The 24406-nt window shown below is 37.1% G+C and overlaps 1 protein-coding gene across 2 annotated transcripts; it reads right to left on the reverse strand.

The window, feature by feature from the left end:
* Positions 1-8318: 8318 nt before the first annotated feature.
* On the reverse strand, positions 8319-24186 carry TMBIM6 (transmembrane BAX inhibitor motif containing 6). Of its 2 annotated transcripts, none has more exons than XM_074270447.1 (10): positions 23998-24186; positions 15519-15606; positions 14797-14905; positions 13838-13958; positions 12921-12969; positions 12733-12830; positions 12448-12527; positions 11804-11904; positions 11329-11404; positions 8319-10370 (listed from the first exon to the last, which is right to left on the reverse strand). In XM_074270447.1, exons 2-10 carry the CDS (start codon positions 15572-15574, stop codon positions 10347-10349), a joined length of 714 nt encoding a protein of 237 aa, XP_074126548.1. In that variant the 5' UTR covers positions 15575-15606; positions 23998-24186; the 3' UTR covers positions 8319-10346. The 2 variants fall into 2 exon arrangements, with proteins under 2 accessions (XP_074126548.1, XP_074126549.1); XM_074270448.1 differs by lacking the exon at positions 23998-24186 and adding an exon at positions 23296-23433.
* Between the last annotated feature and the right edge of the window lie 220 nt (positions 24187-24406).

A 24406-nucleotide genomic window follows, 5' to 3' on the forward strand; every position in this document is an offset into this window, starting at 1 on the left:
CACCCATAGGCTTAACTGTAGTATTAACAGCCTTAAGGTCCACTAGCATTCCAAATTTTCCAGATTTTTTTCTTCATGATAAATACAAGGCTATTCCATGGCTGGACGTTGGTTCTATATGTCGGGCCTTCAACTGTTGTTGCACAATTTCACATTGGGCTTTATCCACTGAGAAAAGCTATCGGCGCACCCAAACCGAGGTGTTAGATTTCCATGTTAATAGTGTGGACATGATTTGAAAGGTGGTGCCCAAACACCCAATGACTCCAATTAAAAATTCTGTGGAGGTGGTATATAAACTGAGGCCCCACAAGCCTTGAATATGTCCCTGACCCATAGATTGTACCTGAGACCTGTGACCACCAGCGGTCGGAATATCCCCTGTTTGTCTACAAACTTCCAGGGCAGGTCTTCTGCTGCAATCTCTTTAGATATAGTAGCTGCAAGGGCATCCATTTGAAAGGCACTGGAGCCGACATTCTCACATCTGTTTATCATCTCTTCCAGGCCAGCCTACTGGCAGTTAGTATTAGTATTCTTCATTGCTAATTTCTGTATAAGGAAGCTGGAGGCTTCTCCTCTGCCCACTGACCTCTCAACAGCCGCCTGTAGGAGGGCCACAAAATCAGGAAAAGATTCATCTAGGCCTTGTTTAATTCTACTCATTGAGGGCCTCTGCTTTCCAGAAGCCTGAATTTTGCTAAATTCTCATTGGGCACATTGGGACACAGCTGCATGTACTGCTGCATCATATTGCATTTGATCCTCATTTCTTTTATACTTTCCAGCTTTCTGTATCATTTGTCCTAATCTCCAAAACCTTCACAAGGGGGTGCAGAGGGATCGAATGGGAGATATATCTCCTCAGGGAGGATGGGGGATGAGGGAGAAGGCCATGCCTTGGAGACAGAGGTGACCTTCCCTCTACTTACAGGGTTTCTCCTCCCTCCTCTTATCACTGTCTTTTTTCTCAAGGTCATATATCCCTTATACTTTCTCATTACTCATCTTATCCCTGCCTCCTTCTGCTCCATCACATCCATTTCCCGCTTCTTCCTCACTACCTCTTCCTGTGACATCACATCCATTTCCTTCGTCGTCTTGTTTACTTCCTGATTCTTTCCCACAGCTAACTTCTGCTGGCTCCATTTTATGGGCATGGCTGGTCCCCGTGATTGCTGGTTTACAATCCTTATTTGTTTTATGACTCTCCTCTTCACTTCATTATCTACTTTTAATGGATTGTGGCTTGCACCTCTTAAAGTTCCCCCAATCACTTGATAAATGAGGTGATGCCATTCTGGGATGGCTCCTGGAGTTTCCTTATCATAGGAAGCCATCTGACTATCAACTACCTCCCACTTTTAAGAATCCATTTCCAATCCTGCTTGCTTTACTATTCAATAAACTTCTTTCCCTAGCATCTCCTAGTGTGGGATCCTCACAATAACTTGTCCCATTTCCTAACTTTCTATTCACTAGAGCAGAGTTCTGTCTCTCTTCCCACCTGTAGGTCTGCTACAAGGTGAGGTCCTAATCAAAATTGTTTCTGTTCAGGAACCACTTGTACTCTAACCTTGTAGCTTCCCTTTGGGCTACTTTAACTGCCTATCCTTTGGTGGCACAGCTAGGCCACACTTACCTGTCTTCGGGCACCAACCCAGATCCCACAGAGACAAACCGATCAGTAGGTAGGGGTGAAGCGAAATAACTTTATTCTTAGATAGCACATATTTATACCCCCTGAGGATCAGGGGGAAGGGGAGGTTCTCTAGGAACCTGGCATAATGGAATTGGCCTGAGAAGAGGGAGGGAGGTGTGCTAGACTTTGAGAGCACTAAGGAGGGAGAAGTGGTACCTGAGGTCACACACTGCCTGTTGGGGCTATGCCCCACCTCCATGTAGGACTCACCTGTGCCTCAGTACCTCTCATCCCTCAGGTCCTCCCACATCCCTTGAACTGCTGCATTCCTTGCTCCTAGAGGCTTTTTAACCCTTACACATCACCATACTCTGACATAGCAATGTCAATTTGGTCTTCTTCCAGTACAAAGGAAAACAAATAATCTTTCCTCCATCACTAATAAAATTCTTTCTTTTTAAAAAATTTTTCTTGAATTAAAAAAAATTTTAAATAGAATAGAAAAAGACAGAAATGGAAAAATAAAAAACAAAAACAAAAAAACAAAAAACAAAACAAAACAAAACAAAAAAACAGCATTGTTATATGCCCAGCATAACAGCAAGGAGGATTCAAGATCTATAAACAATACATTTCCATTTCAAGAAAGCACTTATAATAATAAAAGAATTATATTCATAAACATCCATATTTTCTTGCAGGTTACATCAATAAATTTCTAATCATAAGTGAGTGTACACATGTACACTCACTAACAAAGCATATTCATTTGAAAAAGGTCTTATTAGAGGCAGAGGACAGTCAAGTAGTTATCCCTATCACCTCTAAGATCATATGTAAAATTCTATTTGGTCTTCAAAGCCTTTCATAACCTTCCTTCCCTCCCTGTTTTTCATATCTTACAGCTCCAAATATATTCCAATCATCTTGTTATTATTTAAATACAATACTCCATTCTTTCACTCCAGGTATTTTTACTGGCTATCTCTCAGACCCAGAATTCTTCTTTTCTCCATCTGTGCCCTGGTTTCCCTAAAGTCCAAGCTTAAATCCTTCTTCTCCAGGAATCCTTGAGAGCAAAAATTGTCTTTTGCCTTTCTTTAAATCCTCAGAGATAAGCATGCAGTAGCTGCTTAATAAATACTGACTGACTGGCAGGAGTTTGGAATTGTTCACTATGTTCCAATATTTTTTTTTTTAAGCTTTTTCTTTTCTTTTTGTTTCTTCTTTTTTTTCCCCTGAGGCAATTGGGATTAAGTAACTTGCCCAGGGTCACACAGGTAGGAAGTGTTTAGTGTCTGAGGTCACATTTGAACTCAGGTTCTCCTGACTTCAAGGCTGATGGTCTGTCCACTGCGCCACCTAGCTGCCCCCAAGCTTTTTATTTTCAAAACATATGTATAGAAAATTTTCAACATTTACTCTTGCAAAATCTTGTGTTCCTAATTTTTTTCCCCTCCTTCCTCCCTTCCCCTAGAAGGTAAGTAATCCAATATATGTGAAATATGTGTAATTCTTTTATACATTTCCATAATTATCATTCTGCACAAGAAAAATCAGATCAAAAAGGAAAAAAAAATAAGAAAGGAAACAAAATACTACTGGGCTTATATCCCAAAGAGATATTAAAAAAGGGAAAGGGACCTGTATGTGCAAGAATGTTTGTGGCAGCCCTTTTAGTAGTGGCTAGAAATTGGAAAATGAATAGATGCCCATCAATTGGAGAATGGTTGGGTAAATTATGGTATATGAATGTTATGGAATATTATTGTTCTGTAAGAAATAACCAGAAGGACGAATACTTCCCTTCTCATCTTTGCATTAGTTTTGTTTGTACAAAAGCTTTTTAATTTGATGTAATCAAAATTTTCTATTTTGTGATCAATAATGGTCTCTAGTTCTCCTTTGGTCACAAATTCCTTCCTCCTCCACAAGTCTGAGAGGTAAACTATCCTATGTTCCTCTAAGTTATTTATGATCTCGTTCTTTATGCCTAAATCATGGACCATGTGGTATTAAATGTGGATCCAATGAAATCTCAGGTTAAACAAGGATAGAATGATCTCACCTGAGAATTGAGCTCTGAGCAATTTCTGGACGTACAGATACTGAGAATCAAGACAAGTTGTGCTGATAGATTTCCCTACATAGGTGAAATTAATCAATGTATATTTATTTTCAGTTAATGAAAATCTATCTACTCTGTCTCCTATCTCCTTCCTCCTTCCCACCCCCTCTACCCTACTGTGAAAGCAAGAGAAAAAAAAATCCCTGTTATAAACATATGTAGTAAAGCAAAATAAGTTCCTGAACTGGTCAAAACCTAAAAAATAAATTTGCACTCTGAGTCCATCAAATCCTATCCAGAGATGTGTAGTAGCGACATTTATTAAGCACTTTTTATGTGCCAGGCACTGTTGCTAAGCGCTAGACAGACAACTGGATCTAAGACAGTCTTTCTCTTCAAGAACTTATGGTTGAATGTAGAGCTGAAAAGCAAGGGGGCAGAGGAGGTGGTAAGATTGGGAAGAGGCATGGTATAGTGGTATATGGTATAGTCCAGAATCAGGAAAGGAGCCTGGAGAAGAATGTAGTAGTAAATATGGCTACCCTGGACCCTTCCTTTAATGGAAGCCTCAGGGGCAAATGAAGGGGGTGGAAAAAGAAGTCTGGAGATTCTAGTACACAGTTTAGAAAGGAATGAAGAAGTTCCAAGTTCTTCTAAATTGTCATTCAAAATCCCTATTTTCTCCTTTCTCCTCTTATCAGTATTATGAGTCAGAAATCTCTCAATGAGGATTCAATTTTCCTTCATGAATATACAGTGTCACTGAGCTCTCCTTTAGGGGAACACTCAAGACTTCCTAATCAGGATGCTATAAGTAGGTATTTTCTTTACCTACTTGCTGACTTAGAGTGGAGGGGGTAAGAGGACAGAGGGAGAAAAATTTGGAACACAAGGTTTTGCAAAGGTGAATGTTATTACATTACTACATTACACATTATACATTACTATTACTACATGTATTTGGAAAAATGAAATACTATTACAAAATTTTTCATAAAGAATTATTCTAGAAAATCTGGGTCATTGAGTCAATCAAATAATAGGTCATTCAGAAGTCAAGAGGCTAGGAAAGGATTGTAGTCTGATGAAATCTTTTTCCTCCCTGTCAAAACCTATTTCCTTCTGCTTCAGGAGTCTATCTCTCCTTCCTCCCGTTCCTAATCCCTAAACCTGGCACAGTGGTATGTTTCCCATTATAAAAACTCAATGAGCATTCCCAACTTGTGGAGGTTATGCAAACATGATTAGAGATGGATGCAGATATCTGTTTATGTAACAATCCTTCACCCAGCTAAGTCATTCAGTCTCTTCTGGACCTAAGGAAAGAAAGCACATTTCCTTACTCCTGGACAGAATGATCTTCTAACCTGCTTCTAAGTTGTCCTTCAAGAGCATTACCTCCCTATCTTGGTCTGATGTTAGGGGGAGCAGGGAGAGACATATGAGATGCTTTACGTTTACATTATCATCAGTTATACAGTAACAGAGAACTTTCTTTTTAATCTAAAAGGTTAGTAGGACAACTACCTGAGATAAAACTAAGGTTGGGGAAGCCTTACCTGAACCATTCAAATCAAAGTATATTTATCATGTTTAAGGGACAGGAACATGAGATTAAAAAATAATTAAATTAAAAATAAAATTTATATTACATATATTTAAATTATATATTTATAAAATTATTAGAATTTAAATTAAAAATTTGTCTTTGCTTTAAAGGAGTTTATCATTTCATAGGGTATGAGGACAGTTAGGTGGCACAGGGGATAGAGCACTAGTCTGGAGTCCAAAAGACTCATGCTAACCAACTATATGATCCTGGGCAAGTTACTTAATCCTGTTTACCTCAGTTTCCTTGTTTATAAAATTAGCTTAAAGAAATGGCAAACCACTCTAATATCTTTGCCAAGAAAACCCCAAATGGGATCACAAAGAGTTGGGGACAGGAATGAAAAATGATTCAATAACAAGAGTATGAAAAAATAAAAGACTAAGTTCCTATTTAATATATTTAAGGTTTCCCATTTCCTAGTGGTAGATGAGAAATACTAAAATGTAATTACAGCTTGACATCTGTAGGCTGTGTGCCACTTTATGAGCACATACTATGAAACCCTTGGGGTAGTTGTGGAAAAAGCAATCCAGTTTTAAGTGATGAAGTGACTTTTGCTCATTGTCACATAACTAACGTTAGATGAGATATTTAGTTTCAAGGAGAAGCCTGAGGTAGCAAAATGCTAGATGATTTCTGAAATGCAATCCAGCCTCCTCTTTTCATCCTATTCATTTCTGGGACTAGTTCAGTATCCGTAAGCAAGTTCTTTCTAAGATAAGAACCGACAAAGCATTTTTGTAGCCAACTAAAGAAGTGGAGACTAGTGGTCTCAATCTTCTGATTACACAATCCCATTACTAAACACTTTTGAGCATATACCCTCAGTCTGTGTACTTTATAAATTATATATCTACATATGTATTTTATATACTATATATATATATATATATAAAATATAGTAGAGTATATTACTCTACCAATTTGGTCATTTTTAGGAAAAGCATTTTGGCAAGCAATAAATAACTCAGGAAAGAGATGACAAAAACATGAATTAGGATACACTATCCTATCCCATAGGGTATTATGAATTGAGAAAAGACGAAATACATTTTGGAAATAGAAATAATATTTGGCAAATGATTGATTGGGTATGAGAAATAGTGGAAACTAGGTTGTAACTAGCTCTGGGTGATTAGAAGAATGGTGGTGTTCTTTACAGAAAAAGAAATTTGTAATTTCCAATTTGTAATGTGCTGTTGTCTCCAGAAGCTGCCGATCACTTTCTGTGAGGAGATCTGCTGGGTCAACTCAAATCTCTCGGACAGATTCTTCTTCCTGTAGAGAGCCGACTTCCCTTCCTGCAGTAAGCAGCCTCAAGTCTGGTCCAGAAACAACTCCCTTTTTCCTCCAGAGCTGCCCTCTTTATCCTCCCAGAGAATGGGCGTGGGATAATGCAAGAGCTTCTGGAAAGAATTACTTCAACCAATGAACTTGCTCCTCCTAAGCATGCAAGCTCTTCCCCAGGAAAGGCCAGAACTAGAGAATTGTCAAAGTGATGGTTTGGAGATGAAAGCCAATTCAGTTATGTGATAACATACTTGTGTCCACTGTGCAACTCAGTGTGTCCAAGGCAAAAAGGAGGAATGAATGCAGGACTTTTAGTCTTCCTCACACTAGAGTTTGTCATCTTAGGGACCCCATGGCAACTTTGGTAGAAACTGCAAAGGCTTATTTAGGCTTAATATCAGGAAAGGTTTCTGAAAAATTAGAACTGTTCAAAAGTGGAAAAGGATACCCCCAGATGTGCAAGAATTCTTCCTTGGAGGCCTTCAGGCTCAGACTAGATTACTTGCCAGGAATGCTATATTGTGGATTCCTTTTGCACATGAATTGGACAAAGAGGGCTGTTTGTTATCACTTCCAACTCTCAAATTCCAGTCACAGAAGCTTATGATTTTAGTGTCTTCCAACAATTTTACCTAATTCCACATATCTAACAAGTTACCAAATGTTGCCATTTCTACCTCCATGCCTACATTTTCCCTATCCTCCTCCTACATTCTCCACAAAGATGCCAAACTTCTTTTCCTAAAGTATAGGAATTATAAATCACTCCCCTATAAATTTCTATTTCTGTATGTTTTAAAATGTACATAATTTTTAGTTCACTAGTACATATATAAGTATTAAGGTTGTATGCTAAAGAAAATCATTTTGTTTTCTTATGTGGTATAATTCCGAATCAATAAAAGGCTTTGCAGTGTTCTAAGGCTTGATGCAATCAGCAAATGTCATTCACAACATAATAGTTGGAAGGCAGCAAGAATCCTTTTTGGTTTTTTTTGCCCTGTTTGACTTTAATATGAGTTCTCTCTGCTTCCATTAATCAAGTAGTTTTGTGTGATGTTAACATCCATAAGAGACACCTTTCTGCATACAGTAGAAGCAGTTGTTGTTAAATTAGGAAGGCAACAAGTATTGGAGGAAAAAAAAAATGGAAAGCTTAGAAAACTGCTCCCCTTTTAGACTCGGGTAGTAGCATCTTTAGCACATATTTCATAGGATTGTTGTAAGGTTCAAATGAAGATATGTGTAAAGTATCTTGCACTTCTTTTTTTTTTTTTTTTTTTTCTTTTTTCCTTTTTCTGAGGCTGGGGTTCAGTGACTTGCCCAGGGTCACACAGCTAGGAAGTGTTAAGTGTCTGAGACCAGATTTGAACTGGGGTCCTCCTGAATTCAGGGCTGGTGCTCTATCCACTGCGCCACCTAGCTGCCCCCTTATCTTGCACTTCTTAAGTGCTTAATGTTAAGTAGTCATTGGATATACTGGTTGTGTAACAGGAGGAAAGTTCCTCTGCCACAATGTTTCAGTTATAGTTCTAAGTTGTAGAGCAGATGCATTATGCACTGGCAGTGTCCTAAACCAGTGACCTATTAAGAGTTCTAGTATAAAAATTAAAATGTCAGTTAATAACAGAGAGTTGAGAGTCTATCCTTTGTTAAACAGTACCCCAATATCTCAAATATATATACACACACACACAAAGCACCAAGACAGACTAAAGATTTTTTCTTTATTTTTTACAAATTAAGACTTTGTAGATTTCATATATTTCTGAATCAAAAACACCTTTGTCTTCACAGTATGAGTTATAGAATGCAGCCTGAGCTGAAAACCAAGAAACTAGAAAAGAAAATGATAGTTACAGTGATTACTGTATTAAAAACCTGTTAGGCATTCTCTTTAAAAGAAGAATTTTTTTTCTTGTCATTCTTGGCACTGTTTCTAAAGAAAAACTTTTATCCCAAGCAAAAAGCACAAAAGGTGGAATTTGGCTTCAGGAGACATTAACACAGTCAAAATTCTCAGCAAGGATAGAGCAACATCAAATATGTGGACAAAAGGCTGCTGGGGGATACAACAGGGATAAATAGTCCTACTAGATCTGGTACCCTGGGATCAGAGACAACTACTCAATCAAAGGTCAACAATCTACAGGAGACAGAGCTATCCTGAATGCCACAGGGCTGAGGAGCAGATCCTTCCCCAGAAACAAAGCAGTACTGTACTACAAGAGATCAAGCTTATAATCCGAGCAGAAGTACTGTCGGAACAGTCCTGGCAAGGGGAAGGAAGAGCCAAAACAGAAAGCTGCTGGCAATAAGCTTAAAGTAATTCCATCTCTCCTGCAGTACAGCCTCACAACTATTCTTAGAGTCATTTGGATTGCCATCTTCATTTTATGCCATCTGACTCTGGTTGAAAACATGGTCATTGGCATGTGGTCTCTATTAGCATTCTCCAAATACTTGCAACTAAAGTAAGATAACACAGGGCTAAGGATTTGGTCAGGTGAGCAATGCCTGCATGGAAAAAAGTTGCCATCCCTGAGCTGAATTTCTCTAAGACAGGCAACAGAACAAGAGCTAGGAATCATCTGCCAAATTTGTATCTGCTGACTTAACATACTGCTTTACAGATATTTAGCTGGGGAATGGACTAGATGGTATGGAACTTACAAGTCTGACTCCCAGCTTAAGGGCTGCTGTGATTACTTAATAGGCAAAGAGCCTACGGTATTCTAGCCCACAGAGCTGTTTGGAGGTGTGCTGGCAGAAACAATCCCATAGAGCTCACCAAGGCTCTGGGGCCCAACTCCAAGATTCTTTGGACACTAATGACAGTCAACTCAGAGAGGGCTACTCAGCAAGTAAGACCGAGTTATACTTCTGAGAGGAAGAATCAAGGGGAAAATTTAGAGAATTAAATATTATCCCACTCAACATGCATAAGGTTTCTTTTAGGAGTTGTAGTTGTCCCAGTAACTATTATTTATATCCATACATACTGAAAACTCTCCTACTCTGACGGATTTTAGTGGGGAGGTTCCCTGAAATAGGGCCAGGGAAGGAATTAGGAGAACATCCACCAACCAGGATTTCTTGAGAATATGGGGCGGGCAAAATGTTGTGTCTGCCAGATCGGCAATGATTCAAAAAGGCTCAGAGGAGGTACAAATGCTTTCCACAAAGCTTCTTCTAAAGTAGAAAGACCAGTTCACTTTATTTGCAAATCTCTTTAAGGAACTGGCAGAGGTTCAAGTCCAAACAGAACATACATAGGATCTATGGCTTTCAGAAATCTCTATTCTCCAAGGAAGCTTCTATTCAACATACTGCCTGCCTTTCCCACCCACAGGAATGGTTATTAAACCCAAATAATGCTAAATGAGAAGAGAAAGCTTTGCAAATAAAAATTTCATGTCCACCAATAAAGTACTGCCACCATTAAAAAGAATCCTGAAACTTGCTCCTTCTGCATGGTTACTCTTCACATACCAGGGACTGACTGCTGAAGGACAAAGGAAATATGGAATCCCAGGAAACATGAAGCCAAACTCCAAATAAGAATCTGCTAATCAGTTTTCTGATTAAAAAAACTCAAAACAGAGAAAACCACAAAGTACAAAAGCTTTTCTGATGCTTTTCATTATCACAGAACACGCCACCTGTAATGTGTGCAAAGAGGAAATGAGAGGATGAGGGAAGGGAGCCAAATTGGGGAAGGCTGGATAGCTGTCTTACTTCTTTTCTTTCTTTTTGTCCTAAAAAGAAAGAATATCACAGGGTCAATCCAAACTATAGTTCCAAAACTTATGCACAACTAATTAAGCCACAAACCCTCCTCCATGCATCTAACTTACAGACGTTCCTGAAAGTATCAGGAAAGATAACCACCAAATGAAGAGGTAACATGTACTCAGGGGAAAAAAAAAAAAAAAAAAATCTTGATAACTATCCTTAATAATAGTTATACTTTAGAAAAAAGATTTGTTCATACTTCAGTACAAATGTGACTTTCTAATACAGGAGGGTCAGTTCAATGAAAATGACTTAATCCAAAACAAAGGACATGAAGGAGATGTCACAATGTGTGCCTCACTGAGCATGATGCCATCAGAGCAGCACTGATTACTGATAAAAATCTCAGCTTCTTGGTCATGTTCCTTCTGTACAAACTTTTAAAAAGCTCAAGTGTAGGACAAAGCCTACTTGTTATGTCCTTCCAAGGTTACTTGTCTTGTTCAGTTGCGTCTCATTACACAGAATGGTGGACAGAATGGGCATTCCTTCACTTGCTTAATCTATTCCATTGTCATATTTTTCAGAATATATTTGATATAAATTGCTGACTGATAGCAAGTTTGTATGGGCTGGTCATTACTTATTCTCAGTCACTAGCAAATGTTCTGTTAACACATTTTCTTAAGAATTAACTATTTTCACATGTCTGAACATGAACAAGTTCATGTCTGAACTTTCATTTCCTGCTACTGAAATGTACACTTCCTGTTCAGCCTTCAGGCTATCCTTCTTAGAAAATTCCTCTTTTCTACCATCTGGTTCATCTCCCACACATAATAAAATACCTTTCCAGTACTACCCACTGGTCTATAATGAATACTTTCAAAAGAAAAGTTTGCAAGATGTAAATAGGATGATATCTTATTTAGGCATCTTAGAGCATTTTGTTTTAAGTCTTGGACAACAGAGTGGACTTACCTTTTCGTTCATTGCTAAGATCATCATGAGTTTCCGGAAGAGGGTGACAAAATCCAGGAAGAGGTCAACACAATGCCTGGGAGAGAGAAATCAGGACAAAAAGCTTCACCCCAAAGACCAAACAACAAAACAATCTGGAATCCCTTTTCATCATAGGCCTCAGTTTCTAAGATGCTCTACCAGTTAACTAATATTCTAGCATCTCAAGGGATGACTAAAAGCTAGGTAATATGCCATGAGTATATAAGGCTTGATCCATGCTAACTATGACTTCTTCTATACTTCCAGTTCTAAAAAGTCAGTGATACTTTGAGGGTTTGACACATTCTAAACCAGATGAAAGACAGATTAGAATTAAGGCCATTCAAAGAGTCAAGATCCTCTTAGAGAAAGGGAAAGGACACGCAAAATGGATGTCAATCATTCCCCTCACCCCTTATATTAAAATGACAACAGTTAATGTTCTCACACTTACCAGATGTAATCCTTATCTCCATTTTCAGCTTTTTCAATTATGAGTTGAGTATCAAAAAGGACAAAGCCACACATAACCACCAGTCCCACATACAGATTTGCCTAATGGAAAAGAAATAGGAACAAGGTTATCGTGCAAGCAAGTGGAAGAAACCTTCAACAATAACTATGAAATGCTAATATTTCTAACAAATGCCAACAGCAAGGGGCACAAAAACCTGCAAAATAGATTATGACCTTTTGGGGGCATAATTCTGTAAACTTAATTAGATCAATGAAATAAAGGAATGACTGATTTACTCCTAAGGTCCTTACAATTCCAGCTTCAACAATTTCTTTGAATCTCTAAAAATATTTAACTTAAAGGGAATTATGCTGGTGATGTTAAGTAGGGTCATCTCGTAAAGATATAGTTCAATTAAAATTAAATGTCACAGCAATGCCTCTGGGACTAGGAAAAATACAAAAATAAAAATAGTACTCTCAGCTCTAAAAAGAGTTTACAATTTAATAGGGATTATAGTTTGAAAAGACGATTGTCTTTTATTGTAAATAAACTAACACTATATTGTTCCTAAAACCTCTCAGAGTTCAAAGACAAAATGATAATATTTAGTTATTTCATTTCATATGTAAATGATTTACCTGGAAGAGCCAGTAAGATCCAAAGAAGAGGTTCCCAAGGGAGGAAAACAGCATCAGGCTCATAGCCGACATCAAGATACCTACAACAGGGGGTATGAAACCTACTTTTGAGAAAAGCCAGAGCATCCCCTCCTTTTTATAACAGTGAAAGCACAAGACAGCCTCCAAGTCAAACCCAATTAAGAATCCACAAAAAGTGAAAAAGTAGGGGAGAAGGGGAATGTCTTAATGAGGCTTCAATATAGAGTAAGGGAAAAACTCCCAACTTTTTTAATTTCACCTTACCTCCTAGAAAGAGGTAGCTGCGACGCCTAGCATAGAGTGCACTCAAGGTGAAGCAGCTGAAAATCATTGCTGTGCCAAGGAAGGAGGTGGGAATGATGCTACAAAAGAAAAGGGTGATATTGAAGATGGCCAGATGGTAGTGGGCATATAAAGACTAACAGATTCTAAAAAATTCTAATGTCATTTACCTGGGGTTGATGGCAATGCATAAGTCCAAGGCAGGGCCCAAACCAACTCCTAAAAAAATAAACACCCCATAATTTATTATTAACCATCAGTTATTGAAAAGGCACCTCTTACCAGGGATAATTCCCACTAGGAGATATAAAAAAACTGTATGCATTTATTTATGACTTTTTTTTTTTCCTGAGGCTGGGGTTAAATGACTTGCCCAGGGTCACACAGCTAGGAAGTGTCTGAGACCAGATTTGAACTTGGGTCCTCCTGAATTCAAGGCTGGTGCTCTATCCACTGTGCCACCTAGCTGCCCCTATTTATGACTTTAGACCACTGGAAGAAACATTAACTAAAAAATGCTAAATCCTTAAAGACTCATTTCCTTGGTTAGATTTTTTTTCAATAATGTATTTGGGGGACTGATTCAACTAGACATAGACTGTCTTCCAAATAACTTACAGTTACAGGTGGAAGGATTTTAAAAATCTAATTTATAAATCTTTAAAATATCTGAATAGGACTCATAAGAAGGTAAACTAAGTGTCAGGTATGATAACTCTCAGTCATTTATCATTTTACAATCCAAAAAATTGTTTCTCTTATCTCATTCAATCTTTGAAAAAACCCCTATGAATTAAGACATAACTGGCCCCATTTTGTGAATAAGTACACAGATTCAGAAGGGTTAAATAATTTGCCTTACAATCACTTAGCTATTAGTGGTAGAAACTAGGAGTAGAACTTAGGACTCTTTCCTCTGTAGCAAAAATGGCCAGCTAGTTCTATTTAGAACTGTTCTTATTAATGGCAACAATCATATCCTGGCTTTAGATCATCCATGGAGGGAACAGAATTAACACACCTCAGAGCACTTAAATGTTTTAATGGGATATTAAAAATATCTTATCAGGTTGAATTCAGGACTTACCTGTAAGGAAAGCAAATCCAGCCAGAAGGCCCAGTCTCTTCTGCTCAGTTTCATGACTGTGTGGTGTTGCCATCAGCCATATCATCAATCCCAAAGAACCCAAGGCTGAGAGCAAGCCAGCCTATCAGAATCAGACAATTAAGTATGTGAAGTCCAGAAGAGTCCAAATGCTCATAAAGTTAAGATATTATGTTATTCTTGTAATAAATGCCCAAGTAGGAAGAGCCTACAGAATCTGCCCTTTTTTGTTTCCAACTCTTTTATTTCCTAGCTTTTACTGGCTCCCTCCATGGATAAATGGGAAATATTCTTCCTCAGAGGTGAGGCTGTTCAAGAACCTTGCCCTGAAAACTATTATTCCTGGAACACAAAAAGAATTTATAGCATATTTTTCACAAAACTCCTGACGATGTGGAAATTTCTGCTTATTTATGGCAAGACATAATAATCTTATTACTTTGCATTTTCCTACCAAAGAAAGAGATAATTAATAATGAATTTAGTTAGAATTCATACATAGAAATCTTATGACACTTCTATAATCCTTCCTCACAACAGACCTGTTAAGTTAAATAGAAAGTTATCTTCATTTTACTCATGAGAAAACCATGATTCAGAACTAGATTTCTAAGTCAAGCCCCCTAACTCTAAATCCTGGATTCTTGCCTGGCACCAAGTGACTTTTACCCTATCCCTATGTCTACAACTCAAATGTTCTATTACTTCACCATATGATGTCTTGGGCAGAGAAAGTACAGATGGGAGAAAGAAGAAACAGAACAAAAAGGCTACACATTAAAGAGAATCTCAGCAAGTAGCTATCTTAAGATAGGAACAGCAAAGCATTTTATGCTAGAGTCAAGGCATTCTGGTTTTGATATATGCTCGAAAATAGCTTAAGACTTGCATTAAGCAAGTTCCTTAAATATAAAGGAATTAAGTGAGTCAATTGTTTTTACCTGAATGAAATGGGTAACCACATGGACATAGGCCCCTGCAGCTGCCACAAACATGCAGAGAGCAAAGCTGGCATAGACCTTCTTCAGGTGCTGTTGTGTAGAAGGTGTGCTAAATGATAATGAAAATAACAGTTGTCACTCTAGGAATTATGGCCATTCGTGAATTAATAAATCAAAAAGGAGGGGAAATCTTGAAAAATCAGTCTACTTCCCTTAAATGTAAAAATCCTTCATGTTCTAAAAATTATAACACGGGCAGCTAGGTGGGGCAGTGGATAGAACACCAGCCTTGAATTCAAGAGGATCTGAGTTCAAATCTGATCTCAGACACTTAACACTTCCTAGCTGTGTGACCCTGGGCAAGTCACTTAACCTCAGCCTCAAAAAATAAAATAAAATAAAATAAATAAAAATAAAAATTACAACACAAGTATTTCTAACTGTTATCAGGAAAAAATAAACAATATATTAAGACATTTCAAAATAATGTCTTAAAAAAAATCTGGTTATCTATGATATACAAATGATGGGGGAAATCAAAGCTAAAATAGTTAAAAGACTTTCTAATAATTATGCAACAATGCTAGGGATTTTGGGTCCTCTGATTACTGAAGACTCACTAGTTTGTCTGTTAGCCATGCACATGGAAGTTAACAAACAAATAAGTATATATGTTTATATATACACATATATAAAAGCATCAAGGTTATTAAAACACTTACATGTGGGAAAATTTTAAGAGCGCATCAAAGTTGATCTTCCGATCAAACATGTTCATGGTGCCGGAGTCTGTAGGACACAGCCTTCACTCTGTAGGGCCAGAAGAGGAGCAAAAGAAAGACTATAAAGATACATAAGACATAGATACATCACTTAATACTTTCTCAAAGAATAATCCACTGATTTTTCAAAAGAACAATAAATTGTTCCAGGAAATTCTGTGGGTGATTTAGAGTTAATTCTTGGAATATAAAAAAGCTTCTGCCATTATGTTTCCATGCTAGAGAATTTGAAGTGAAGAATATAGTGAACCTGAAAAACTCAAAAAAATGCCAATGATAGATCTAAACAATGAATTATCCCTTATATTTTAAAAATATTATTTATAAATTTTCAGCCATTTTAGCATGCTAACATATACATTTTTAGCATTTATAGATTTCAAATCAACTCACTTGAAGTGCAATAATTTCTCAACTCTAATATGAAAAATTACAAAAACGTCACAGGAAGCAAGAAATCCACAAGTTCCTCCTCCAAAATCAAAGTATTTAAGATACTTAGGAAGGAAACATAATTACTAACTGGAGCATTTCCAAGCTATCAGATCTAACACATTATTGCAATAAAAAAACACACCCTAGGATTTTTAATTCCATTAAGTCTGGCTCTTCAGCCCTCAAAACAGGATAATATTCATATTGAATCTAAACTACAATAATTAATGATCCACCTCACATTAATTCTCAAGTCTCCCAAATTTGACTCAATCTAAGGCAGATGAAAAAAGTACTAAGTTGGAGTCATATGGCTTGGGGGATTATCAAACCCCAACACTACAAATCTCTTTCTATGTATGTGACCTTGAACATTTTTATCTATAAGAGTAATTAATCTAAATGACCTCTAAGGCTCCTTTCAGTTTTAAAATCAATGAATCTATTAAATAAAAACATATATGCAAGCATGTTTATAAAAATATAAAAATGTATAAAGAATATAAGACAAAACAATATGTTTTCATATATATTTTGATTAACACCTAGGAATACCTCAAACACAATTTAAGGCCACTAGTGTTGAAAAATACAAAGTCACTAACCAAGGTTTGGGCCAACATTTCCCTTAAGAAAGGAGAACACTCACCAAAACATTCACATCAGTTCTAAGGACTCTGGGTAACAAGTCAACAGTGTTTTGTGCAAGGCACCTAGCACAATCACTAATCTCTAGTTTCCCACCTTCCCTTTTGTTCTGCTAATTATCTCTACCCACCTTAATGCTTTTGTTTGATCAAAATCTTTGGGAGTTGGAGGTACTGCTAGCAGCTGAGTCTACTAACGCTGTTGCTCTCAACTCTAAGTCATGGGACTTTGGGTTTTCTTGATCTAGATGGTGCAATTATTGCAGGCTGTTGCAAGCTAACCATAACCTTCCATAACCATGATGTGCAAGTTCCCTGAGGAGCTCTCTTACAGGATGGCATAATCCAGCATCTGGAAAGTGTCATTAATTCTCTTAATGATATCCCTAGATAGAATTTAGAAGGATTCTGAAGCAGCTTCCAAAACCATGTATTATAGTTTCAATGAAAATTCCTATTTTAAGGGAGATATTTTTTGCTTCCAGTTTCAAGGTATACTTTACAAAGGTGGGGGGGGGGGAATCAAAATTCTAGTGAACTTCTTTCTGTGGCTACCCCTTAGATCTATAACACAGTCATGGGGAAAAAGAGCCATGGGTCAGCAGGAATTTCTTCTTGAGACCAAACAATTTCTAGTGTACAACTTTAGACTCAGCCTGATTTCCTTAGAAATAACCTCTGAAACACCTAGACTCCCTTTAAAATTTCAATGGAATAAGTTACCCAAGTTTGTTCCAAATCTGTTCCAATAGGGACCAGACCTGTGATTTAATAGGTAAAGACAACTCTCAGGTGAGGGAAATTGTGGTGCCAATGCAGGTACTTAAGTCTGTAACTTTTGGTCTTAAAGAGTTGCTTAAAACACTAGTAAGTTAAGTGATTTACCTAAGGTCAGACAATCAAAATGTGTCAAAGGTAGGCTTTGAATAATCAGATCTTGCTGGCTTCTAGGCCAGCTCTCTATTCACTATACCACTATACCTCTTTAAAAGCTCTATCGATGGAATACTCAATATTTAATGTCCATTGTAAATTCTGGTTCAGACTAAATCATTTATGTCTCAAAAGGGGAACTGGAAAAGGGACAGGAAAGCTCCCAAGTAGAAAGGAATAGCCTTATAACTGAATTAGCCTTTTAACTGAATATAATAGTCTTATAACTGAAAGACCACAATTCAAAAACAAGTAGCCACATAATATTTAAGATGAGAAAATGGCAAAGGAATTCACTAAGGGATGGTTTTAAGTAAGATTTTATTCACTTCATCACCAGTCAGTCATAATCCATCAAGATTATTTTTTCAACTCCAAACTTTCACAAAAGATTACAACTAACAATTCTTGCCTTAGATACAGCTGAACTCTTAAGTGAGGCTGGTTCTAAAGAACCATTAATCTCAGAAGACACTATAACTCTAGAATATTTTGTCAAAGAAAAATCTGTAATGAAAGGAACATAAGGCAAAAAATATTGTCAAATGTTCAACAACATAACATGTATATAGTCTTCCCAATGATAAAAACAAATTAGTTTTTTAGGATTTCATCAGCCATTTAGGAAATCTACGTAACCTTTTATTTAACAAAGCACGGTTCCAAGCTCAAGTGAAAAATTCTTTCAAATTTCTCTAATGTTTATAATTTCACTTTATGACTTTCAGCCTTATGAGATACAAGAACCCTGAAATTTGTTAGGGACTATTCCAAATATATATACACTCTCCCAAAATTCTACTGAAGCATTTTGTGGATTATGTAGATTTCTTTCTGCTAGTAAAATTCAGATGAAAAAGTTAAAACTTTTGTTACATTGTTCTGTGTGTTTTCCCCATTCATTTGTCTTGCAATGGAAATTTTTAATAGTAATTACTTACATGCTACTTTAAGATTAATAAAGTACTTCTCTCTCATAGTAAAATTGTTGAGATTAAGTAGCATATTGTAGTATTTTATGGTTGTCTTTTAAAAATGAATTTATGTTACAGTCTTACCCCAAATGTCTAACATAATAACAGGAAGAACCCAAGAGATCCTAGGTGCCATAAAAAACAAATTATCCATTTACAAAGTAACTGCTCAAATAATAGGCAACGATGAAGAGTACAATGCCAGGACTACCTACATAGATCAAATTATGTTTTGTTTTTTAAAGAAACCTTTCTTTTGAAGAAACTAAGAGAGAAAGCAGGAGCCACCCTGTGTATATGTACATTTAGTGATTCCCAAAGCCAACAAAATGAGTAAATATTTTCACAATAATTTCACAACTTGGGATGTATTGATAAGGTTGATAATGCAGTCACTTTAAACCCTGATGCAACCAAACATTAGGAGAATAAATTGGCAACTAAAAGAACTATGTCCTCAAAAATACAAAGAATGGAAATCATGGTGGGAAATTTTTTTTTGAGTTTTTATTTTTCACAATTTCTTTGTATTAGTGTTAATATGTAGTAGTAGTGATAATTATGTATTGGTGTTAATAATTAAATATTTTAGCATTAATTATTAGTATTATGTTTTAGTATTAATAATTAAATTTTATTTACATTCAATTTTATGAAGCCACTTGTATTTTTATTGAAAATGTTTCTATAAATAACACTTTTAAAGGCCTGGTTTTAGTTTTAAAAAGAGTATTATAGACCTCATTTGCATATTCAACATTATACAATATGATATTATATGTCATGTTATTTATAAGAGATATATTATATAAGAGATTAACACTATGTGGCTTCCTCAAGTGTATTTTTTTTTTAAAGTGTAGGATGAGATGACTTCTACAGGATTTTTATAATTACTACTTCTTCAAGGCTATTTATTCCAATAACTATGACATATAGTATATTTTCTGTAACAAAGTGTGAATGAGGGACTAAAGAACCTAAGAGTTGAGAACTCAATGCTACCTAGCTATCTCTTTTTAAGAATGCAGCTTATTTATAAGACAACTATAGTGGAGTTCTGCTTCAGACTAAGGAATGAATGCATTTCAGTTCAGGCCTTTGGTCATCAGAGGTTAGCTATCAGGACAAACTGTGAAATCCCTCAACCAACCAAGAAACCAATGTGTTCTCAGATCAAGGACAAATTGCAACTGCTCCAGGTTCCCTTGAGCTCAAATATGGTCAAATGCACAAGACTGACCCTAAACCCACATCCTCTGGGGAAGGAACCTAAGCTGAATGAACATCTTTCTCAATAAATTCTTTCAATAATTCCAATCATTAACCGACCTCCTCCTTAATAATAACTATAATATTAAATTTGGTTTCATATGCCAATCTTCTTTTTCTGTTCTTTATGTGAGAAATGCTCACATAAAGCATTTTTTGATATTTGTCAAAGTATATAACTTTAAAAAGGGAATTTAAAATTAACACCCACAATAATCACTGCCCTACCAAAGAATAACAAACTAAATTCAAAATTTCTTAAAGCAAAGAGTCACAACTACTTTGAAGATTCTATGACCAGTAATATAACTGGTCCAGTTATCCCACCACTCTTCACACCCACATCTCCACTCTCACTCATGAAAGCCAATTTAGGCCGGTCTAAGTTCTGGTTTACAAAAGAACATTCCTAAAAGCTTAATTTAGTCAAACACTTTGGGGTGGGGGAGGGGGGACCTGAACAGCGGTTTACACCATGCATTGGTGTTTATACACATCCTATATATGGACTATGGAGCACCAGGACTGTTTTTATTGAAGCTGATCACTCAGGATATCTACCTATAATTATAGATTAAACAATTCCTCTCTCACCTCATCTTCTAGGCATTAGTTTATAAAGAAAAAATTGCACATAAAAATTTAAAAACTAGGTAGGGAACCACAAAAATAACTAAAATATTGTCACAAAATTGACTTTCACCCCACTTTCATCATATTTTCTACCAAAGTAAATAGAAGAGAAAATTTTTCAGAGAAAGAATAATTATGTTTGTTGAAAATGAAATTTTAAAATGCACATCATATATAAGACTGGCAATTAGGAGGTTCTTAATAGACGTTTATTGATAAGTCAGACCCATGATTTCATCAGTACAAGGAGCTACCAAAGCAAACCACACCTCGGCAATTTATAATCTCAAGAGTTGCCTGGAGCAGTGAAGGATTAGTAATTTATACTCAGAATCATGAGCCAATTTACAAATGGCACTTGAACCCAGATTTTTCCCCAACTCTCTATCCTCTACACTAAATTACCACTGTCCTCTCATCCTCCACTACCAATAGTGCAGCCTTTCATTTTTCCGGTATACTTTTCAATGATTAATCTGCATCATTTCTACAACTAATTCCCCAGAGGGAGAATAATCCCCTTGAGTGGTTTATGAAATAAAGTGAAACTCTTCAGGTTCCTTCCACAATAGGGATATAGGCTGTCCTATCAATAGGTTAAGGAAAATAGAATGGGTCTTAGCTGATAAACAACACTGCTTGTTTGAAATATCCTATTTTCAACAAATGAGAATCTAAAAATAAATAAAAACCCCCACCATGTTGGCAATTTCAAGAAAATTTGAGTACTATAACAAGAACTGTGACATTTCAATTCATTTCTCTTTTATTAACAGTTGACATTTAGCTTCCTTCCAGCTCTGGAAGTTTAAAGTTTTCTAAGCACTTTTTTCATACATCATCATATTTATTACAATAACTGTCCCAAGTATACGGATGAACAAGATAATACTAAGCAAGAAATTACACCAAGGAATTGTAAGATTTGAACCCTGGTCTCCCTACTCACACGTCATTGTCATTGGAAATCATTGTTATTTCCAAATGATCCCATCAATTCCAAAAGAATCTTCCCTTGCAAGAAAAGTATAATCAAGCAAAACCAATTAATAATATAGTGACAGTGTCTAAAATGCCCTTTTTGTCCACTATCTTTGCCAAAAACCATGCTCGTTTCACTATACTTCTGAATTCACGCCAAGTTCTGAAGTCATTCTAACACTGTTTTAATTTACTTTATTGTGGTCATTACACAAATTGTTTTCCTGGTTCTATTTACTTTGTTTTGCATCAATTCATACAACTCTTCCTAATTTTCTCTGAATTCTTCAATCACCAGTTCTTATGATATAAAATTACATTACATTCAGAAACAATTTATTCAGCCAATCTTCAACTGCTAAATATCCACTGTGCTTCAAAAGCCATGTTACCATAAGTGGTGCTGCTATTTATATTTTTATATATATATATATATATATATATATATATATATATATATATATATATATATATATATATATATATATATATTATTTATATTTTTGTGTATATATATATATATATATATATATATATATATATATATATATATATATATATATATATATGAAACATGACGTGATGTTGAGTCAAACGGGCCGTATGGTTTGATTAATTTTTGCATATACTTTAGAAACTGTTCATTGGATAAGACCAATTAATAAATACCTCTACCACAAGTATAATAGTATGTCTGGTGGTCTATCACACCAAGCTGCTTTACCTTTTTAGTTTTCTTTTAATGGAAGATGGCAAAACAACCACAACAGGAAAGGGAACAGAGAGAGTACTCTGATATGTTTTCAACCCAGGATGAAAACGATTAGGGTTACAAACTGCATTTTCAAGGGATGAATTGGAACCATAGGTTCCATAGGAACCTCTCAAACTCAAACTTTTTCTTCTGTAGAATGAAGATAATTCTTATGTTACCTACTTTAGTGCTGTGAGGAATGTGCTTTAATGTAATGTAATCAAACAAAGATTTAAGGAATCTTGTAAATTGTAAACATGAGCTTCTGGTAATAAATCCACAACAAAAGAAAATGGCAAAATAATTTGAAAACATTCATGAAAAAAATAACATCAGCTAAGACTTATATTGTACTTATTGCCAGGGGTTATGCTAAGCGCTTTACAATTATTATCTCATTTGATCCTCATAACAAGTCTGGGAGGTAAGTTCCATTATTATCCCCATTTTACAAATGAGGAAACCAAGGCAAATCCCAATGACCAAACAGTTAAATATCATTCGAGGACAAATTTGAACTCAGGTCTTCCTAACTCTAGGTCTGATACTCTAAAAAGTTCAAATAGCTTACACTGATCCTGTTCTTTGTAGCATATGAAGTGATTTCCTCAACATAATTCTGAAGAAGGCATGATTATATTTTACAAATTGGTAAACACGATTCAGGACTTTTGGCCCCTCCCTCCCGAAAGACTAAGCTTTCCACTGTGACCCCCAAATAAGTCTGCTTCTAGCTTCAACGGCTGCTTGGGCCACCTTTATTATGAAATAGTTAAAAATTCAGATAGTTAAAAATGAGTAACAATTTTTAAAAAAATAACCAGAAAAAGGTTTTTTTCTATCTCAAAATCAAACAGTCGCTTACTTACTCTGCTTGATTAAATATCGCAATTACACTATTTCAATTGAAGTAATACCTGAAATAGAGCTTTTAAGAGTTAGGGGAATGTGTGGGGGATGGGTCACTGTGGGGTGACAAAGACAACACAAGACACTCTTTGTGGTCACTAAACCTTCGCACTACTCCCTCCTGAAACCGTGACCTCCAGATGCTGGGAAGCACAAGTAAGGGAAGGTCGGGGCCTCACCTGTCCAAAGGTAGCCAATTCTGCTAGGTCGGGGCTGCCCTTTGGGCCCCGGGACGCTGGGCCAAGGGCCCGGTCTTCTATTTATTATCCACCTCCCGCCTCTGCAGTTGGGCTTCCAAGTTACCAAGGAAGCCTGAGAGTCACAGAGGAGGATGTGACATCACTCGTTCCTCCACCATGACAGGACAGCACCAGGTCGTCCGAGGCTAGGCTTAGGCCTCGGCCCATGGGACCGCCCACGCCCACCCCAGCTTCCACCGCCACCGAGCCATAGTGGGGGGAGGCTGGGGATCCCTGGTTTCGCTTTCAGTTACGAACAACCAAGAGGGCCGCGCCCCATCTCAAAAGGAGGATCCAGAAGGCATTCTCTCCCCTTCCCCCGAATCGGCTGGACGAAGAGAGTGGGAAGGGACCCTGAGTCAGCGAGATAGCCACGGGGATGGACTGGGTGTGGGGAAGGCGGCGCGTCCTTCTTCCCCTTCCCCCATTTCTACCCCACTCAACGGCGCACGCGCAATTCCCTTCTCCCCGAAACCGCACAGCTGAGTAGGCCTCCCTGCCGAACCAGGTGAGATACATCAGCGAACCGAGAACAACGCTCCGATTAAAAACAAAGCACAACAACTGCACCGTGGATGCCTTCACTTCTCCCCAAGACTCTCTATTTCCCTCTCAGACCACATTCAGGACGCATTTCCTCACCTGCCACTCACACCACCTACTCCTCTCAACGCCGGATGTGTCACTAATTCTCAGCTCAGCTCCAGCCCCTTTTACCCAGTTCTCCGCCCCATTCGCTGGCAGCACCGCCCCTAACTCCCGACAGGCCCCAGTCCTTATTGGTCTTCAGTCGCTCTCCTGCCTATCCAATGGCTGATCCTCCGTAAACACGGCGTAGCTAGTCAAAGCCTATTGGCTGGTGCCCCTATAGATCAAACCTTGATTTTCGGCCAATCATCGTCGTCAAAAGCAGTTGCCGCCCTCCAACGCCTTCCGGCCCCCTTCCCCTCAGTTGACGTGATCTGCTGCAACTGACGCCACTTCTAACCCAGCAAATATATAGTATGGGCTTCTAGCTGTCCTGGTGTTGGTGGCCCCTAATCTTGGAGGG

The sequence above is a fragment of the Sminthopsis crassicaudata genome, chromosome 5 (assembly GCF_048593235.1).
Source record: "Sminthopsis crassicaudata isolate SCR6 chromosome 5, ASM4859323v1, whole genome shotgun sequence".
Lineage (NCBI taxonomy): Eukaryota > Metazoa > Chordata > Mammalia > Dasyuromorphia > Dasyuridae > Sminthopsis > Sminthopsis crassicaudata.

Excerpts from the sequence above, each read along its gene's own strand:
- TMBIM6 (XM_074270447.1), bottom strand. The coding sequence starts at position 15,574 with ATGAACATGTTTGATCGGAAGATCAACTTTGATGCGCTCTTAAAATTT. Across the intron at positions 12,831-12,920 it reads TGCATTGCCATCAACCCCAG|CATCATTCCCACCTCCTTCC; the intron begins GTAAATGACATT and ends TTTCTTTTGTAG. Across the intron at positions 12,528-12,732 it reads CAGCTACCTCTTTCTAGGAG|GTATCTTGATGTCGGCTATG; the intron begins GTAAGGTGAAAT and ends CCCCTGTTGTAG.